Raw genomic sequence first — 17,643 nt, forward strand, 5'->3', positions numbered from 1 at the left:
TCCACTCAATTTCACACCTACCTTTGGCCAACGCTCATTTTCAAAAACTTTGAAATATTTAAGTGTATTTCTAAACCTAATAAGTATTAATAGTCTTTGAATTTTTGAAAGTGACTTATGAATGGCGAGATGATAATGATGAAGATGAAAGTGTAATGACAATATGGTAATTTATCTAATATTTCTAGAAATAGCTACTTAATTAGTTCAATAGCCCCCATAAGATATTTATAGTGAACAGCAGGGTATATCTTTCTACACAAAAGAATTTTGAAAAAATACTTACATAATTAATTTAGTAAACTATACATTGTCAAATATTATGCCTCTTTTACAAGTAGCAAAGTAAGATTGTACAGAGAAATACTGTGTCCTGCCTGGGCCCTGACTTATATATTACCTCCTTTTTTTATGTGCAGTAGAATCCCCTACATACACCTTATGTCCAAGAGCTACTATTTAGTACATGTCAAGCTTATGAGTACAATCAACATCAGATGAGGTAATCATAAGCAATCAAGTTAGTACAGATTTAAAGAACTACACAGTCCTGCCAGGTGCCCAAGATTTCATGTCTCTTAAAAATCTGCATACTCACCCTCCTGCTATTTTGAAGGGTTATAATTCTTCTAGCCAATTCAACTCTTAGGTCTAAGACTGAATTAGTTCCTGCATAAGAACAAAGACTTTTTTCCTTTTGAACCCTGGATGTGATTTTTAAGGACTTTTGCACAGAATGATGCTTCCTTCGACCAACTAGACAAGTATCCCTCTAGTTAAGTTTTAGGTGTTTGCTGTCAGATATTTCCCCAGGTTCTTGCCCCAATTCTACTTCTAAAAAAGGGAACTGAATTTCCACCATCCCAAATTCAATCTGTCCTTCTTTTACGATCTACTCTACAACTGTTTTTCCAGCCCCTTTAAAACACCTTTTCCTCATTCATACATGCAATTTTTCCCTAAAGAAAAATTCTCCTTCTTGTATTTCCTTTCTTTTTCCATCATTCTACTTCCTGATAAAATCAGCTTTCTAAAATTATTATCTTATTGTCACTTTCCTTAAAATCGCTCAAACCAAAGATAATCCACTGACCTTCCTCAAGAATTTTTTTTAAATCATATATTTATTTTTGTCTAGGATCTTCTGCTTTCTTGTTTGACATTTCCTTTAATCCATAACAAATTTTATTTGGTGAACTGAATTCAGTGGCAGGAACAGTCTTAAGATTTATAGCCAAAATTTTCAAAGGGAGAATGGAATATTTGTGTGTATGTATTTGTGTGTGTCTATTTAAAAATTGAGAAGTAACCATTTACAGAAATCTTGCCATAAATATCTTTGGAAACTAAAGAATTACTATCTTATTTTTGTAAATCTGATATTTCACAAATCAGACATGCTTAACAATAAGAAATACCTTTAACAGTTAGGAGTTAGGCCTACTCTTTATCCTAAGCTTCAACAATATCTCAAATATCCTTTGTATTTCATTTTAAAATTATGAGCCTAAGTTTCAAGATGAAAAAGAAAAAAGAAAAGAAAACCAACCATTTCTTAAGTGCCAAGACAAAATAATAGATGACCCAAAGCATTTGGGTTAAAAAGAAAATTGATAGTATAACTTTGTAAAGCGTATGTTCACTTACATAATCATGGAAGGCTTTTGCTTCACTTGAGTGTTCACATGTTTCCCGTCTCTCTGGAGCTGCACAGTAGAGATCCCAAAATACACTAAAAAAGTAATTATGGTAACATTAAGAAAATCCTGTAACACCAAAATGAGAAATCAAAATTCCAATAGTATAAGACATATTATTCTTCATATAAAATTTTTCTTATTAAGGGCAAGTATTGCTTTATAAGATTTAAATTCAGGAAAGGCATATCATCTAATAATCAGGTGACACCTAGCTGTACTTCAGAAATGCTAAATAAGATTTTTCTAGAAGGATAAAATCATTTTAAATCAGCCTCCCATCTCATCCCCAGTAGTCCTAAGGATTGATCTCAGTGCCTTATAAAAAAACAAATAAATGAATAATAATAATTCAATAACTTTCATTCTTAAAATTGGCTATTTACTCTATGCATTTACACTTGATTGAGGTAGTTATAATACTTTTTCCAATTTTCCCATGAAATAGGACATGGAAACAGTAAGTACTGGTTGAGTACTAGTAATAGGACATGGAAACAGTAAGTAAGACTTGAGTACTGCCATAATTTCCTTTAATGTCTTTATTATTTCCTTTCCTATTAAATGAAAAGAAAATCCATATTCTTTTCTTATTAGATTTCTACAAAAAGCAAGACATATAAGGAAGATATTAAAGAGAAAATAATTTAAGTAAATTTCAATTTTTTTAGGAGAGTGAAAGTTAAAGTTGTAGTTGGCCTCCAACAGCCCCACTGGGAAAAAGAGTTTACACTCAAAGATATTCAAGGGTACACCTAAAAGTCTTCTACTTGGATCAGTGTGTTACGAATTATAGTATATTGCAATTACTTGTTTTCAGGTTCTAAGAACCTTCAAAGCCCTTAAAGTCAAATTTTTAATGTGGTCTTTAAATTGTACTTAGATTAATAATAGGATATTATATTTAATATTATGGAACAGTTTAATATCCCTTCTCTGTCACTAATTTTCTAGCAAATATCATAAGAACTCTCCTTGAAATTATTTGAATATATTACTTAAATATATTAAAATATTATTAAAATATTGTCTTACACAATGATCTTAAGGGGAAATAATTTTTATAGAGTATGTCAAAAGTTATTAAATATGAGAAACAATTATTTACACCTGTATAATGAAATATTCATCTTAGAATATTAACATTGTTCTACTTTTATTGTTAAGTTTGTCCTATAAGTTTAGTATGGAAGGTCAAAAGTCCACAAGCTCAAGTTTAGAACAAGTTACTAAAATATAAATAATAAATTTATGTTATTTCTGAGAACTCCATATTATTTATATATAATCTTCTTTAATAAAAGTAAAGAAATTATCCTTTCAAAAATTTACTCATGGCAAGCCCTGTTCTAGGTCTCATCTGTAGTGCCTAAGACATGTATGTCCATTCTCTTCTGTGAATTCACAATATCTATTCCATCAATTCAAACATTGATACAGAGGTCACCAGAAAGATATATGACGAGAGGAGATTAAAGAATATTCATACAAATAGGGCAAATCTTCAATTTAAAAAAAAAAACTCTACTCATTAGGATAGTTTCATAATTGAATCTATAATAATCTTGAGATATATGTTATGAAACTTAAAGAATAAAATTAATAAAAATTAAATATGGACAGATTTATTTTTAGTGCTAGGATATTCATGTTTGTACATATGCTTTATGTATTTCATAAGCATTGTATGTTCTTATACCTAAGAGTTACAGATAGGAAAGATATTTCAAAATTTTGTCTTTCCTAGAAAGTTCAATCATGTTTGGCCTCAGTACTATGCACCATAACTGCTACAATATTGTTATGGTTTCAATGTAAGGTGTCCCTCAAAAGCTCACGTGTGAAACAATGCAAGAAGGTTCTAAGGAGAAATGAATGGGTTGTAAGAAGAGTCTTAACCCAATCAATGATATAATCCTCTAATAGGGATTAACTGAGTGGTAGGTTAGTGGCTGGAGGAGGTGGGAATTGTGGCATGGCTTTGGGTATATATTTGTACCTGTCCAGTGGAGTTTTTCTCTCTACTTCCTGACCACCATGATGTGAGCTGCTTTCCTCTGCCACACTCTCCAGCCATGATATCCTTCCTCACCTTGAGCCCAGAGGAATGGGAGCCCTCTGTCAACCTTTGAAACCATGAGCTCTCAAACTTTTCCTCCTCTACAATTGTGCTGGTTGGATCCTTTAGGTACAGCAGCAAAAAAGCTAACTAAAACAAATATCATCTTAATATTTGAAAACAATTAGCTATAGCACATTATCAATAACAACAAAAGACCAAAGTACATTATTTTAGTCCACATTCCAAAAGTGATCCGTGCTTGGCTTTGTGGGAGAATAGAAAATCACTTACCTTTTACAGTCTCAATTTGTAATTTTAAGCAGGTTAAAACTTATGAATACTTTGTGAATAAAAATAAAATATAAACTACTTTTTCTTCTAATATTATATCAAATTTACATTAAATGCCTGGTCTATATAATGTTATGCCATATACTATCCCAGAAAAAAATAGACATATAATCAATGGCACATGTATGACTGTGAATCCAAAACCAGTGATGAGATAAGCTAAAAATTGCTTATTGCCTAAAACACCTAAATGAGGAAGTTATACCTCATTAAGCTATTAAAATTTCACAGATATGAGCAAATGCTTATAGCTCATATTATGACAATATGATGATTACCACGTGAAAATACAGACTTTCTCAAGAGGAAGAACTGAGCTTTTCAGGAGGTTCATAGTAAAACTTGATTTGTCCATTGGGGAGATTTCATTGGTGAATATTAGTGAACTGCTCTGAAAACCAACTCAATTTGTTACTTGATTCCTAAGAGGGCCAGAGTAAAAACTTCAGGACCTACATAAACACAGACTGTTTTCTTCAACCACAGATTCTGAGAAAAGGGGGCTTCTCAATTCCTCTAATTCCTACACCTATTAAGCTTGGAAGGAATATATTATCTTTGAAATGTAGTGAATTCATAATCACACATAATGCTTTAGATTTATGCAGCATCTTTTTTCTTAAGTGAAAACAAGTGAAAAATCTGAATTTTACTAGTGAAAACAACAGAGGCTAAATACAGAGAAGCAAAATTTACAAAGTACTAAAATCTTTGGTCTTCTACAAGTATTATTAAAATCATCTGGGCATAAGTCAACATCAAACATAGCGTTCCCAAATTGATTATTCTCACTCAAATACTGCTTTCCCTTCAATTCCCAAAGGTGGCAATAAAGGTGACTGAGCTAGCTATTCATATCTCAAGGGAACACACAAAGAAAAATGGCTCTAAGAGATATCTACAATGGTGAATAAACATGCAAGATGTGTTTTAGAAAATAAGAATCTAATATAATTATGTATGTTTTATGCAGCTAACCAAATCCAGGACTTCTTGAAAATAAAAAGTTAAAAAATAAGAACCCTGTGGAAAATAATTTTCCTGTGGAACAAGCTATGTATTGTTAAATTCAAGTCTTAATGGCTAAACAAGTCATTTCTCTCTGGCCTCAAAATAGATCAGTGAATCTTAGTTACTCAAAATTCCTGCTATACTTTGGACTCCCAAAGGCCCATAAGGCTTAATCTCCAGCGTGGTACTTTTTTAGAGGTGGTAATAATTTTAACAGGTGGACCTTAGCAGAAGGTTTCTCGTCAGTAGTTGTGTGTCCTTGAAAGAAACAGAGGGACCCCAGTACTTCTCTTCCTTTTTCTCCTTCCTTTTTGTCCCAGACATTGAATGGGTTACTCTACCATGAGCTTTTACCATGATGAGCTACTGTAGTCCCAAAGCAAATGGGACTAAAACCTCCAAACCTGTGAGCTAAAATAAGTCTTTTCTCTTTTTAAGTTGATTGTCTCAAAATTTGTTACAGTAATAGAAAACTGACTAACACAGTCTCTCTTGAAGAAAAACACCCATTCATAGGTGGTTATACTTAAAATATTTATATGCTCTTCACCTTTAAAACTTTCAAATACATGCACATTATTATCCCTTAGGATTCCTTAATACTTCTTTTTTTATATTTATTTTTTAGTTGTAGTTGGACATAATGCTTTTATTTTACTTATTTATTTTTATGTGGTGCTGAGGATTGAACCCAGGGCCTCACACGTCTCCCTTCAATTCCCAAAGATGGCAATAAAGGTGACTTAGCTAGATATTCAATCTCAGGGGAACACACAAAGCAAAATGGTTTGTGGAAAACCTTAGCTCTACTACTAAGCCGTTACAACCCCAGCCTATCCTTAATACTTCTTCAAATAAAAGCATAAAATCTTTTTCCACTATCACAAAATGTTTGCAATCCTCCTGAATTAATAAATTCATATTTTAAAGTATGACCAAAAATAGTTAACATGTATTGAGTATGTACAAAATTCAAGCATCACATATTAAGCACTATATATTTAGCATTTGATCTTCCTATTATTATCCCCATTTTATATATGAGTGAACTGAGACTAAAAAAAGTTAAATAATTTGCCTAAAGCCACAGAGTTAGTGACACAACTGGACTTGAATTTTTTTCTCCTTGTTCTGAGTCTTGAACCCAAGTCTCACATATGCTAGGCACGTGCTCTATTATTAAGCTTCATCCCCAACCCTTTTTTAAATTTTAAGACAGGATCTTGCTAAATTACTGATGCTGGCCTTGAACTTGTGATCATTCCTGCCTCAGCTCCCGAGTTGCTGGGAGTAGCTAGGATTATAGATGTGCACTGCCAGTACTCTGGCACATCACTATCCCTTTTTTTATTTTGAGATAGGGTCTCACTAAGTTGTCTCAAAATTTAATCCTCTCACTCAGCCTCCTGAGTGTAGTTGAGAATACAGACCTATGCCACAGATCCTGGCTTGAACTTTTTAATAATTACATTATTTTGCTTCAAATATGAGTATGGTATTAAGTGTCCACATTTCAATGATCTTTATTCTGATTATAGATAGGTTTATACAACTCTAGAAATCTGAATAGCATTAGCTATCAAAAGAATTTGTCCCAGATGAGACAGTAAGCACTGTTATCCTAAATTTGACCCTCAGATTTTTAACCCATTTCCTGAGTATCCTTTGGCAACCACTAGCCTATCTTATATGCAACTGCCAGTGATCTATAGATGCCATAATATAGACAGAACTCAGGACAGAAAACTTTTCTTAGTCCCTTTTTATATACTGCCTGGAACCTGCCTCTCCTGATACTCCGAAAGGAAATGCTACAAAAGTCCTATTAATAATAGTGGGCAACTGAATTCATCTCTGTGAGTAAGAAACATTATCTGGCAGAACTCCTGGCCATTCACCCACGCAGGACCTCCTGGTGCATGAGTAGGACCACTAGCATTAGCATCCACATCAAACTCCTGGTCACCCACCCATGCAGGAATCCTGGGTGCTGCTCCCAGGCAGGACACCCAGCCATTGCCCACGTGCAGGAACTCCAGCTGCCACTCCCATAGGGACCCCCATCTGCCAAAATGCGGCTCACCCAGTCACCTCCATCTAGGGACACTGCAACCACTGACATAGTCCCTTACATGTGGTAGCCTATACCGGAGAACACAGCACAGGGTTTGGAGACAACCTCCAGTCATAACACGGATGCCACAGAGCTGCATCTCTGAACATGCCACCCATCACCACTGCCTGGCCCCACCCAACCCGACACCCAATTGGTGAAAACAGCTACGTCCATCTGGGACACCTTCGTTGCCATCTTTAATTGGGGCAACGCCCAGCTTGGAACACCAGTTGGGACTTAGAAGCAATTTCAAGGTATCTTCAGTCCCCAAATTTCCCCTCTCCCCGGCAGCCACTAACCAGGCACAGTGCTTGCAGCTACATGGCTGATTTGTAGCTTGCAAAACCTGGTTCTGAAATGCCCAATACAAAACAGCTCTCCACAACAGGTGCACAGCCCCCAGAACTCAGCCCTCAAGACCTCAGGAGAGAAATGTTAGTGATTGGGAAGTAGAAAGGGAGAGGGTGAGATACAGTTCAGAGACTAAATTAGAGACCAGGAATTGTGAGGTTTGCAGGAGATATAATCACATCACATGAGTGAGCCCCAAAGGAGATCCTTGGGGTGCAGTCTCCCATCAGGGACCAAAAATGCTATACCCCACATCCAGGAGCTCCACCCACAAGATCAACCCTCCCCCCTAATAACCTTCACCATCCTGAGAGTGGAGATACCAACAAACAACAGCAACCCCACCTATTGAACAAGAAGGGAAACAGGAAAGATACTGATCTCCAGCAAAAATAATCCTGATATCTTCCTTCAAGATTTTTTTTTTCCTCTTTCTCTCTTCTCCTGCCCTCACATCCGCAACAGTTGTGAAACCAAATACATTTCATGAATTAGGCTACTGAGGACTTAAATGTCGGAATAGTCTATTATAGTTGTGTTGTATATTCTTTCATCTCCTATATTTACATTTTATAGTTTTCAAGATATTTTTGTTTTTTTACACTATTGTCTTCCTACTTCCAAAATCACTTTCTCTCCCTTCTCCTGCTACCAACCAACTTCTTTAGATTCCTCTTTCATGCTTTCTGAGATCAAATAACTCTATATCCTCACCTCCTAAATGCTCAACATCTCACCCTACACCTTACCCTGGGTTCTTTGTCCACCATTAGAAACTGTAAATCCTTTTGCAAACCTACTTTTTGTATTGTAGATAATAATTGAACTCACCATTTCTGCATATTGTGACAAAACCATAAATGTCTTAATAGCAGCTATTTGGTTTAAGGTTGCATATTGTTTGTATTGGGATCTGTTAATATTCTTTCTCCAACTTAAAGGGGAGGAATTTAAACCCTTCAGAGACACTATAAGCCAATAGGGTAAAAACTGTAACACTTCAAATCCACAGTACCAGAAGAGAAGACACACAAACAACATGAAAAAAACAAGGAAAGAAAGTGCCCCAGACAAGATACTACATCATTAGAATCCATGGCCAGCACAACAGAAGAAATCAAAGAGGAGGAGTTCAGAATGTACATAATTTGAATGTACATAATTTAATTGTGAATTAAAGGATGATGTAAGAGAGCAGACTGTGGAACCAACCCAGATGCCCTTCAATAGATGAATGGATAAAAAAAATGTGGCATTTATACACCATGGAGTATTACGCAGCACTAAAAAATGACAAAATCATAGAATTTGCAGGGAAATGGATGGCACTAGAGCAGATTATGCTTAGTGAAGCTAGCCAATCCCTAAAAAACAAATACCAAATGTCTTCTTTGATATAATGAGAGCAACTAAGAACAGAGCAGGGAGGAAGAGCAGGAAGAAAAGATTAACATTAAACAGATACATGAGGTGGGATGGAAAGGGAGAGAAAAGGGAAATTGCATGGTAATGGAGGGAGACCCTCATTGTTATACAAAATTACATATAAGAGGTTGTGAGGGGAATGGGAAAATAAACAAGGAGAGATATGAATTACAGTGGATGGGGTAGAGAGAGAAGATGGGAGGGGAGGGAGGGGGGATGGTAGAGGATAGGAAAGGTAGCAGAATACAACAGTTACTAATAGGGCATTATGTAAAAATGTGGATGTGTAACCGATGTGATTCTGCAATCTGTATTTGGGGTAAAATTGGGAATTCATAACCAACTTGAATCTAATGTATGAAATATGATATGTCAAGAGCTTTATAATGTTTTGAACAACCAATAAAAAAATTAAAAAAAAATAAGAGAGCAAATATAGGCAGCAAAAGATCATTTTGATAAAGAGCTACATGAAGCAAAAAACTACTTCATTAAAGAGATACAGGTTCTGAAAAAAACCAAAAAAACAAGAAATCCTTAAAATGAAAGAACTAATAAACCAAATTAAAAACCCAACAGAAAGCACCACCAACAGATTAGATCACTTGAAAGTCAAGACCTCAGACAATGAAGACAAAATATATAATCTTGAAAAGAATGCTGACCTCACAGTGGACGATGGTAAGAATACATGGCCAGAACATTCAAGAATTACAGGATAACATAAAAAGACCAAATTTAAGAATTATTGGGATAGAGGAAGACATAGAGTTCCAAACCAAAGAAATGAACAATCTATTAAATGAAATAATATCACAAAACTTTCCAAACATAAAGAATGAATTGGAAAATCAAATATAAGACATTTACAGGACAACAAATGCACAAAATGACAACAGATCCACAAAAAGACACATTGTAATGGAAATGCCTAGCATACAGAATAAGGAGATAATTTTAAAACTCACAATAGAAAGTAATTAGATTATACATAGCGGGGAACCAATTATGATCTCTGCAGATTGTTCAACCCAGACCCTGAAAGCTAGAAAATCGTGGAACAACATTTACCAAGCTCTGAAAGACAATGGATGCCACACCAAGAATCTTATATACAGCAAAATTAAGCTTTAGATTTGATGATGAAATTAAAACTTTCCATGATAAACGAAAGTTAAAGAATTTACAACTAGAAAGCCTATACTACAGAACATCCTTGGCAAAATATTCCATGAGGAGGAAATGAAAAACAACAATGAAAATTAGCAAAGGAGAAAAAATCAATCAAAGGAAAAATTAAGTCAAGTTAAATACCAAAAATGAACAAAAATGACTGAGAAAACAAATCATGTCTCAATTATAATGGCCTAAACTCACCAATCAAAAGACATAGACTGGCAGATTGGATTTTTAAAAAGACCCAACAATATGCTGCCTTCAAGAGACTTATCTTACCACAAACTGAAGGTGAAAGGTTGGCAAAAAACACACTCATGTGGACTATGAAAACAAGCAGGGGTTTCTATCCTCACTTCAAATAAAGTAGACATCAAGCTAAAGTTAATCAAAATATATCAAAAAGGACATTTCATACTGCATATAGGAACCATACATCAACAAGACATAACAATTATAAATATATATGCCCCAAACAATGGAGCATCTACATTCATCAAACAAACTCTTCTCAATTTCAAGAGTCAAACAGACCACAATACAATAATTCTGGGTGACTTTAACACACCTCTTTCATCACTGGATAGATCTTCCAAACAAAAGCTAAACAAAGAAACTATATAAATCAATAATACAATCAATAACTTAGACTTAACAGACATATTTAGAAAATTGCATCCTTCAACAAGTGAATATACTTTCTTCTCAGCAGCACACGGATTCTTCTCTAAAATATGCCATTTATTATGCCACAAATCAACTCTTGGCAAATTCAAAAAAGTAGAGATCTACGCTGCATTCTAACAGATCATAATGGAATGAAATTAGAAATCAATGATAAAATAAATAATAGAAGCTACTCTAACACCTAGGGACTAAATAATATGCTATTGAACGAACAATGGGTTCAAAAGACATCAAAGAGGAGATTAAAAAAATTCTTAGAGGTGAATGAGAACATAGATGCAACATATCAAAATCTCTGGGACACTATGAAGGCAGTACTAAAAAGAAAGATCATTGCATGGAGTTCATTCCTTAAAAGAAGAAAAAAAAAATCAACAAATAAAAATGACCTAACATTACATCTCAAAGCCTTAGAAAAAAGAACAAATCAACACCAAAAGCAGAACACAGGAAATAATTGATACCTGAACCACACTAACAAAGACCAGGAGAGAGAAAACTCAAATTACTAACATCTGTGATGAAAAAGGAATTATCACGATGAACACTAGAGAAATACAGAAGATAATTAAAAATTATTTTGAAAATTTGTACTCCAATAAAATAGAAAATATCAAAGGCATCGACAAATTTCTAGAGTCATATGATTTGACCAAACTGAATCAGGATGATATACACAAGTTAAACAGATCAATTTCAAGCAATGAAATAGAAGACTCCATCAGAAGGCTACCAACCAAGAAAAGTCCAGTACCAGATACATAGCTGAGTTCTACAAGAACATCAAAGACAAACTAATACAAATACTCCTCAAATTATTTCATGAAACAGAATGAGTTTGGATGTGTTCCCTCTTTTTCTATGAGGCCAATATCACCCTGATTCCAAAACCAGACAAAGACACATCAAAGAAAGAAAACTTCAGACCAATATCTGTAATGAACATAGATGCAAAAAATTCACAAAAAAATTCTGGCAAATCAAATACAAAAACATAAAAAAGATAGTGCACCATGATCAAGTGGGGTTCATCCTAGGGATGCAAGGTTGGTTCAACATATGAAAATCAATAAATGTAATTCATCACATTAATAGACTTAAAGATAAGAATCATATGATCATCTCTATAGATCCAGAAAAAGCATTCAACAAAATATAGCACCCCTTCATGTTCAAAACAGTAGAAAAACTAGGGATTACAGAAACATATCTCAACAATGTAAAAGCTATCCTTGCTAAGACCCAGGCCAACATCATTCTAAATGGAGAAAAATTGGAGGCATTCCCTCTAAAACTAGAACAAGACAAGGATGCTCTCTTTTACCACTTCTATTTAACATTGTTCTTGAAACTCTAGCCAGAGCAATTAGACAGACAAAAGGAATTAAAGGGATATGGATAGGAAAAGAAGAACTCAAACTATCACTATTTGCTGACAATGATTCTATACCTAGATGATTCAAAAACTTCCATCAGAAAACTTCTAGAACTAATAAATGAATCCAGCAAAGTAGCAGGATATAAAATCAACACCCATAAATCAAAGGCATTTCTGTACATCAGTGACCAATGCTCTGAAAGAGAAACTAGGAAAACTACCCCATTTAAAATATATATGTATGACAGATTCAAACAATTTCATATATATATAAATGAAACAGGTGAAACACCTCTACAATGAAAACTACAAAATGCTAAGGAAAGAAATTAAAGAAGATCATAGAAGATGGAAAGATCTCCCTTGTTCTTGGATAGGCAGAACTAATATTATCAAAATGACCATACTGCCAAAAGTACTATACAGATTTAATACAATTCCCATCAAAATCCCAATGGCATTCCTCACATAAGTTGAAAAAGAAGTCATGAAATTCATCTGGAAAATAAGAGACTCAGAATAACAAAAGCAATCCTTAGCAAGAAGAGTGAAGCAGGTGGCATCACTATACCAGGCTTTATACTAGAGACCAATAGTAACAAAAACGGCATGATATTTGGCACCAAAATAGACTTGTAGACCAATAGTACAGAATATAGGACACAGAGACAAACCCACATAAATACAGTTATCTCATATTAGACAAAGGCACCAAAAACATATATTGGGGAAAAGATAGTGTCTTCAACAAATGGTGCTGGGGAAACTGGAAATCCACATGCAAAAAATGAAGCTAAGCCCCTATCTCTCACCATGCACAAAACTCAACTCAAAGTGAATAACTACCTAGGAATTAAACCCTAATAGAAGAAAAAGTAGGCCCAAATCTTCATCATGTTGGATTAGGCCCCAACTTCCTTAATAAGATTCCTATAGCACAAGAAATAAAATCATGAATCAATAAAAAGGATAGATTCAAACAAAAAGCTTCTGCGCAGCAAAAAAAAAAAAAAAAAAAATCAGTGAGGTGAATAGAGAGCCTACAATTTGGGAACAAATTTTTACCACATGCACATCAGATAGAGCACTAATCTCTAGTATATATAACTCAAAAATCTTAACATCAAAAAAAATACAACCCAATCAATAAATGGGCCAAGGAACTGACCAGATACTTCTCAGAAGAAGCTATACAATCAATCAACAAATATATGAAAAAATGTTCGACATCTCTAGCAATTAGAGAAATGCAAATCTAAACTATTCTAAGATTTCATCTCACTCCAGTCAGAATGGCAGTTATTAAGAATACAAAAAACAATAAGTGTTGGCGAGGATGTGGGGAAAAAGGCACACTCTTCATTACTGATGTAACTGCAAATTGGTGCAACCAATCTGGAAAGCAGTATGGAGATTCCTTGGAAAACTTGGAATGGAACCACCATTTGACTCAGCTATCCCACTCCTAAGTCTATACCCAAAGGACTTAAAAACAGCATACTATAGGGACACACCTACAATAATGTTTACAGCAGCACAATTCACAATAGTTGAACTGTGGAACCAACCTAGATGCCCTTCTGTAGATGAATGGGATTTTGATGGGAATTGCATTAAATCTGTATAGTACTTTTGGCAGTATGGTCATTTTGATAATATTAATTCTGCCTATCCAATGAGATATTATTCAGCATTAAAAGAGAATAAAATTATGGCATTTGCAGGTAAATGGATGGAGTTGGAGAATATAATACTAAGTGAAGTTAGCCAGTCCCAAAAAAACAAATGCCGAATGTTTTCTCTGATTTAAGGATGCTGATTCATAATTGGGGTGGAGGGGGGTAGGAGGATTAAATAAACTCTATTTAGGGCAAAGGAGAGGGGAAGGGTGGGAACATGGGGGTAGGAAAGATGGTGGAATGAGATAGATATCATTATCCTAAGTACATGTATAGAGACACGAATGGTGTGACTACTCTATGTACAACCAGAGATATGAAAAATTGTGCTCTACATGTGTAAAATGAATTGCAATGCATTCTATGTCATATATAACATTAAAATTAAAAATAAAATTGTAAAAAAAAGAATACAAACAATAAGTGTTGGGGAAAATGTGGGGGGAAAGGCATACTCATACATTGCTGGTGGGACAGCAAATTGGTGCAACTAATATGGAAAGCAGTATGGAGATTACTTGGAAAACTTGGGATGGAACCACCATTTGACCCAGCTATCCCATTACATGGTTTATACCCAAAGGACTAAAACCAGCATACTACAGTGACGCAGCCACATCAATGTTTATAGCAGCACAATTCACAATAGCTAAATTGTGGAACTAACTTAGATATCCTTCAATTGATGAATAGATTTTTAAAAATGTAAAAAAAAATGTGTTATATATACACAACAGAATGCTACTTAGCATTAAAAGAGAATAAAATCATTATTTGCAGGTAAATGGATGGAGTTGGAGAATATTTTGCTCAGTGAAATAAAGTGAAATAAGACAATCCCCAAAAAACAAATGCTAAATGTTTTCTAAGACTTGTGGATCCTGATTCATGATGGGGAATGAAGGGAGCCGCATGGGAGGAATGGAGGAAATTTGGAAAATAGGGCAAAGGGGAGGGAAGGAGCATGGGGGTAAGAAGGACAGTGGGATGAGATGGAAATCATTACCCTATGTATGAAGATACGAATCGACATGAAAAACTGTGCTCCATTTGTGTACTATGAATTGAAATACATTCTGCTGTCAACTATAACAAATTAGAATAAATAAATAAATATTTTTAAAAAGAAACATTATCTGTTATGGGATGTGTTCTTACAATTACCATTCAGGAAACTTCAACTCTTCTAAATTTGACCTGGAACAAATAGTTTCTTTAAGCCAGGTGTGGTGGTGCATACCTGTAATCCCATCAGTTCAGGAGGTTGAGGCAGGAGGACCAGAAGTTTGAGGCCAGCCCTGACAACTTAGCAAGGCTCTAAGCAAACTGACACCTGTCTTTAAATTTTAAAAGTAAATAAATGGGATGCAGCTCTGGGTTCATTCTCTAGTATACCCTCCCCCCAAAATTTAATTTCTGTATATAAAAAGGGAGAAAACAATATCTTATGTATAACTTATAGCTTTATACAGATACAAAGAAATATCTTTTTTCCTCATCTCACAGAATAAATATTGCTTTTCTTTTCTCTATAGTCTATTTACCTCCATTCCTTGCTTTCTCTCTTGTTAATATTTTTTCTTCCCTTATTACCCTGATCCTCCTTTTCTTTCTATCCTAGTTATCACCTATGTTGTCTTATACAATGGTTAGTTTAAATTCAATTCAAATAAGTGATTAATTGTACAATACCTATCAAGAAACACATACAAGAAGAGTAAGAATCAGCCAGCCAACTATAAATATTATATATTCTTGTAGGCCAGGTGACCAACTCCAATGCTATTGTTTTGATATGAGTATTTAGTTATTCTTAGCCATACCTGAAATTATTCAATCATTAGAGTGCTAGCATACTTCAAGATTTGATTTAACTGCCAGGTCAAAGAAACTGAATTCTCATGATAATCTTACTTATTAGTCTATTTTCTCTGCAATGTTTTTATACACACACACACACACACAGTAAACAAATAACGTGTAGTAATATATCATGTACATATGTATATGTATAATATTAATTCACATTCCTAAAGTTATTTTAAAAGGTGTTTTACATTTTTGTTATTAAATTAAAATGAGGCATAGTTTTTAATAATTAAACTTTAAATGGGAAGTTTGGAAAGTATATATATTTTTTTAATTCCACAAGTTGAAAAGAATATTAACATTAGAAGAAAGAAGTTTCTTGTCATTTTTAGTTTTTAAATTACGGACGAACTGGAAACTTTTATTGAAGAATACAAGTAGAAAGTAAGTTTTCAAAGGATATCATTTTCAAACAATAGCATTGGAGTTGGTCAGTTGGCCCACTAGACTATGTAATCTTTGATCCAAGTAAAGAAAATGAACTGAAGCATGGGAAATTCTGTAGCACTGGGTATGGTGCAAACCAGAAAAGAAAAAAGTGATTAGGGAAATCATATCAGAAAGAAGAGGGAACAGCTCCAGTAAGTAAAATCACCTACTTTCCTCTACTTCATACTAAAAGTAGAAATTCCCCTCCTCCTCTCCAAAGCATTTGGTTCTCATATCTCTTGCATTTTATTCTCCTTCTTTGTACATGTATCTCTCTCTCTCTCTCTTTCCTACATCTTCAACCCTTTCCAAACCTTTTACTGATTTTTCACCTCAATCTATACACATGCTCAAATCTATTCTATTCCCCAACTCCCACCCAGGCTACTGGGGATTGAACCCAGGGCCTCATACAAGCTAGGCAAGCAATCCACCACTGAGCCACATCCTCAGCCTTTTTTAACTTTTAGTTTGGGACAGGGTCTGACTAAGTTGCCCGGGCTGGCCTCAATTTTACACCTGGCCTTATCCTCCCAAGTTGTACTGCCATGACCACCAGCTCATTCAAATCTATTCTATTTTTAAAACAAAACTATTAAGTACTGCTCTGCATAGGACCTGAGAAACTACACATGCTGTCACACACTTGACTACTCTTGGCCATGCTACAGCTGAAAACATGAGTTAAAACAGCCTTCTAAATTTCATGTTCCCCACTCTTCTGAGACTCTTCTCCACTAGACAACCAAAGTTCACCTTACTTTCCAATTCAGAAAAACCTTTAGACTTTTTTGTTTGTTGTTTGTTTTTATTTACACTTGCTGAGGAATGAATTAAACTGATCAATGCTCTCTTCCAGGAATTCCTTTTCTGTATCTATACCCTTTCCCTCCTGATGTCTCACGTTCCTCTCCATTTGCTTTTCCTAAAGATTCCTCTTTATCCACCATGCTTAAATGTTGATTTTTCCCAGATTTCCAACCCAGGCCCTACTCTTCTTTGTTCCATTAGGCATTTTAATCTATGAATTCCTCATCTGCTGTACAGTCTGTGCTGTTAAGTCCCTAACAATTATGTAGCCCTTTCTGAGATACAGAACACGATCTCTGGATTTTTGTAGGGCAATTTTATCTGAATATCTCAAAATATAGCCTGTTCAAGCTAAAACACAGTCTTCTCCAAAGCTAAGCCTGTTGTTCTCCCTATATTCCTTCACTCAGTGAACAGCCTCAATGTCTATCCTATCAATCAAATTGAAAACTTGGGAGCTCCTTGTTCACCTCTAAACTATTTGACACATTGTTATCTGAGATCTCTCACATTATTACCTTTACAATGGACAATTATAAGCATCTTATAAACTGGTCTCCACCTCTGTTGTCAATCCTCTTCAATTCATCTCAATGTTGACG

At 34.7% G+C, this 17,643-nt stretch overlaps 1 protein-coding gene across 15 annotated transcripts in view; it reads right to left on the bottom strand.

The window, feature by feature from the left end:
* Window positions 1–17,643, bottom strand: part of Ssbp2 (single stranded DNA binding protein 2) — a 322,386-nt gene that overhangs the window by 198,162 nt on the left and 106,581 nt on the right. For 11 of the 15 annotated variants that reach the window (XM_046428015.2, XM_046428021.2, XM_046428005.2 and 8 more), the window contains one exon: window positions 1,648–1,732. In XM_046428015.2, the coding sequence (XP_046283971.1) occupies window positions 1,648–1,732 (85 nt within the window). Of the gene's footprint in view, window positions 1–1,647; window positions 1,733–3,696; window positions 3,907–17,643 lie in introns of all 15 variants that reach the window. The other 4 variants (XM_058574406.1, XM_058574402.1, XM_058574401.1 and 1 more) reach the window with 2 other exon arrangements.

This window comes from Marmota monax, unplaced genomic scaffold, assembly GCF_021218885.2.
Source record: "Marmota monax isolate L192 unplaced genomic scaffold, Marmota_monax_Labrador192_F-V1.1 WCK01_AAM20220418_F8-fsc00018, whole genome shotgun sequence".
NCBI classification, from domain to species: Eukaryota; Metazoa; Chordata; class Mammalia; order Rodentia; family Sciuridae; genus Marmota; species Marmota monax.